We start from the raw sequence: 3770 nt of genomic DNA, 5'->3' as shown, positions 1-3770 counted from the left end.
TATGTGCTTCCTGTCTTTTACAGCAATTCAGATCTATGGTAACAGTACAGCTCAAACTGGCACTATATTCTGCTGATCCAAATCTGAATTCACTATCATTCCAAATTACTGGAAAATCGATGCTATATTTCATCTAACCGTTGACTTAACTAATGTTCTGCCCAGATTGAAGTGGTCATTATTGCAATATCAGTAAATGAATTTCAAGAGCAACACTGACACCCAGTAAAAAAAGAGTTTTAATTCTAACACATATGTCCTGTATCAGTGTTTACTGCCAACTTTAAGAATGTATATGGTTAGAAACATCCAGTGCACTGAGTCCTGCAAAGAGCAATTTCCACTGAGACGGAGTGATACAGTATATTTATTAAAAGTCCTGCCAGTGAGGGGTCACAGCATGTCTCGAGAGCCAGGTTTAGCATTGTCCTTCATCATGCTGCTGTAGACCATCTTATAAACTCCTAGAACGTCTCTAGCAGAGGGCCGTTGGGTTGGATCCTCCTGTTTGCATCGGCTGTGGATCTCGAAGAGCTGGAAATGGGCCACGTCGGCTCCTGGCACCTTTCCCAGCAGGAATCGCGCCACATCGGGGATCTTCCACACGTCGGTCTTCTCATCGTAGCTGGGCATGAGCTCGTCGGAGAAGAGCTGGACCTCGGTGTGGGGCCACAGCTGCTCAGGGGCCACAAAGTCGCCGCCCAGCTCCCGGCGGCCGCACTTCACCAGCACGCCGCGCTGCCGGTCAACCTCCGGAAGCGCATCCAGGTCATTGGCCACCAGGTGGAAGTCAGTGGTGAGCAGAAACTGGGAGAGTGTTTTCTCCAGGCTGCTGGAGTCGCACATGACGCGGGTGCCCACAGGGCTGCTGTGAAGGAAGCGCAGCACAGAGACGTAGTCCAGGGCCAGGCGCAGCCGCGTCTGCCAGGTGTCCATGACCTGGTACTTCTTCTGGCCCAGCACTGCATTCAGGTTAAGCAAGGAACCCAAAGGCTGATACTCAGTGACAAAGTTGTGGTCTTCTGGGCAGAAGCCCACTAACAGCACCACATGCGGTCCCTGCAGGGCTTTTAGCATGGTCAGGCCATGCAGGAAGTCTTCACGGTACTCTTGGTTTGACAGCTGGGACAGCGCTACCTTGTGGCCCTTCCATTCTGACAGATAGACCTGTAATGGAAAAATAAGCTTGTCACTGGGCAGAAAATACCAGATTTCCAAAGAAATGTAGTACAGGATGCCCCCAGGTTATGAATGAGATCTAGTGCCTAAGTCTGTCTTTAAGTCAGATTTATAGGCAAGTCAGAAAAATAATACTGCACATAATTTATTATTAGTGTATAAAGTACATGCGGTATGGTACCTTGAGCCGACAAACTGCTGAAGCCATGCAATGTTTTCATGAGCGTCACAAAGTCATGCATGCGTTGATTGCTAGTAGCCATTGTATTTAAATGTTTAATATAATAGTCAGTTCATAAGTACAAGTTGTTCGTAAGTAGGGCTGTCACAATCAAGTCACGATATAATCGTGATTATATGGCGCATGCACAATCATCACCAGGGCTTTAGATGACGGGTGAAACATTTGTGAAACAGGACTTGTGAAAAGAAATTTAGCTGTTTACAGCCACTGAATAATGAACCTGGATGAGCACGAGTCTTCGGAAGAAAGCTGCCTTTACATTTTAATTTTAACAAAGACCTACACACATTAGCAAATACAGTGGTACCTCAGAACTTGAAATTTATCCGTTCAGAACTCCGGATCGAATCCTAAAAAGTTTGAGTTCTGATCGACTTTTCCCCATAAGAAATAATGGGAAACCAATTAATTGGTTCCCGGCCCCAAAAAAATTACATTGAAATATGTTTTTTTTAGCATTTAAAGACAAAATGAACCGTATAAAACAAGAAAAGCATATACTGCACTATACACATCTAAGCACATTTATCAAAACAGTCATTTTTAAAGTAAGAAAATACATGTATCCAAACAACGTGTCCTGCCCCGATTGTCCGCTACTTCCGTGTGCCACACCCCCTTGTTAACCCAGTGTGGAATCCCAGTGTGATCAGCTGTTTCTGGTTGTTGTCATTAGCCCTCTGTATTTAGTCCGCGTTTCAGTTTGTTTCCCCAGTCCGGTTATTGTATTGTCCGTCTGCGTTTTGCCTGCCTTACCTGTAATTAAACCCCCGTATTCCCCGATACCCTGATGTCTGCGCCTTTGTCTCCGTTCCGTCCCCGCTGGGCACGACAATATTAGAATTAAATGTATTAATGGTTTATTATTAATATTAAAATAATAAGAAATCTTTATTTTTTTATTTATTTTATTATATAACAATAATTACTGTTACTGTCTATCATTGTCTAAATGTCTTTTACTGTCTAAATATATGTATTCAGCTAGTGTAAACATGCAAGATGCTACCACAGCGAATGCGAGGCTGAGACTGAAGCGTTACCCTTTGTTTCTGCTGAGAGACGTGCTGCGTAACTTTCACGGTTTGACTTCTGAGATTTAGATCGAGCTCTAGGTAATTTTTTTTCGAACTGGTTGGTTCGACTTTAAAGAAATTAGAGTTTTAATGAGTTCAAGAACTGAGGTACCACTGTACTCTCATGTGATTTATACAAATCAGAATCTGAAAAACCTTAGAGATCCCTGAAGGAAATTATTTCATGGTATAAACTATAAATAAGGTGTAAACCACTGCTCACAAGCCGTTTCCCGCCTGACACATTATAATTCCGCGCTACAGGATGAGTCCGACCTGCTTGACAGCCCCCTGGCCAATCATCTTCAGCTTGCGCACCTCCCGACGCACTTCCGGGCACTGCAGCCAGGGGGAGCAGTTCTTCATAATGCCCATCTTAAATTGGCCAGGTGGGCAGGCGCCATGTGGAAATGCATGGGGTCCGCTGCTCTGGTTTAAGAAGTCTATGTACAGGTAGATGAGGAAATTGGCAAACAGCAGGGCCCCCAGGCACACCAGTACGATGGGCAAGCTGCGGCTGGTACTGCTGATGCCCTTTGTCATGGTGGCATCTTTGCCTGTATATCCACAGAATACATGTCAAACACCTACATACCTTGCATTCATTACAGTTACACAACTGAAGCATTTCAGTAACGAGAGACATCATTACAGGGCTAGGAGGCAGGTATGAAACAGTTAATATACAGAAATTCCGATCAAAATGGGCCCTGGGGTGGATTACTATGAGAGTACTGTACGGGAGATTTCTAACCGAAATAATAATACTCTTCCGTCTGTGAAAGAAGATTACATTAAAGTGGGATATTCACTATATTACCTACAACCATAGGAATATTTGACACGTAACATCCATTCTAAAAACGGGACTTACTAAAATCTGTGCAGAATACTTACTCCATGTCTAACCGGTATTCCAGCTGTCTGACCAATTCCAGCTGACCAGTTGAGAACTGCAAATCTGGGATCTCTATCCATTTATCTTATTCGCGAATTATTCTCAAAATACTTTATAATACTACAGTAAAAGGTCATAGTTATGCTGTGCCCTATTTTTCCATAAGCAGATTCTTACCTTCACACCCGTGCTTTATGAAACTGTACAACCTTCTTTACTTGTTTTGGTGGTAAAGTTATATTTGCAAGATACAGCGGACGCCTGAGAGTCACATTTGACCCGGAACCACTGTCGGTTACCATAGAATAAATGGACCATTGTTGCGTTCTTAGCAACAAGTACTTAAATATTATCTACCGCCATCTACTGGTCA

General features: G+C 43.6%; 1 protein-coding gene across 1 annotated transcript; it reads right to left on the bottom strand.

Annotated features, from left to right (window-relative positions):
* Positions 1-221: 221 nt before the first annotated feature.
* pomk (protein O-mannose kinase) lies at positions 222-3713 on the bottom strand. Its single transcript, XM_023791145.2, has 3 exons — positions 3575-3713; positions 2776-3056; positions 222-1167 (listed from the first exon to the last, which is right to left on the bottom strand). Exons 2-3 carry the CDS (start codon positions 3040-3042, stop codon positions 394-396), a joined length of 1041 nt encoding a protein of 346 aa, XP_023646913.2. The 5' UTR covers positions 3043-3056; positions 3575-3713; the 3' UTR covers positions 222-393.
* Positions 3714-3770: the final 57 nt, after the last annotated feature.

This window comes from Paramormyrops kingsleyae, chromosome 25 (assembly GCF_048594095.1).
Source record: "Paramormyrops kingsleyae isolate MSU_618 chromosome 25, PKINGS_0.4, whole genome shotgun sequence".
Lineage (NCBI taxonomy): Eukaryota > Metazoa > Chordata > Actinopteri > Osteoglossiformes > Mormyridae > Paramormyrops > Paramormyrops kingsleyae.
The sequence above is the reverse complement of the archived record's forward strand: the minus strand, read 5'-3'. Positions and strand labels throughout refer to the sequence as shown.

Excerpts from the sequence above, each read along its gene's own strand:
- pomk (XM_023791145.2), bottom strand. The coding sequence starts at position 3,042 with ATGACAAAGGGCATCAGCAGTACCAGCCGCAGCTTGCCCATCGTACTG. Across the intron at positions 1,168-2,775 it reads GCCAGGGGGCTGTCAAGCAG|GTCTATCTGTCAGAATGGAA; the intron begins GTCGGACTCATC and ends TTTCCATTACAG.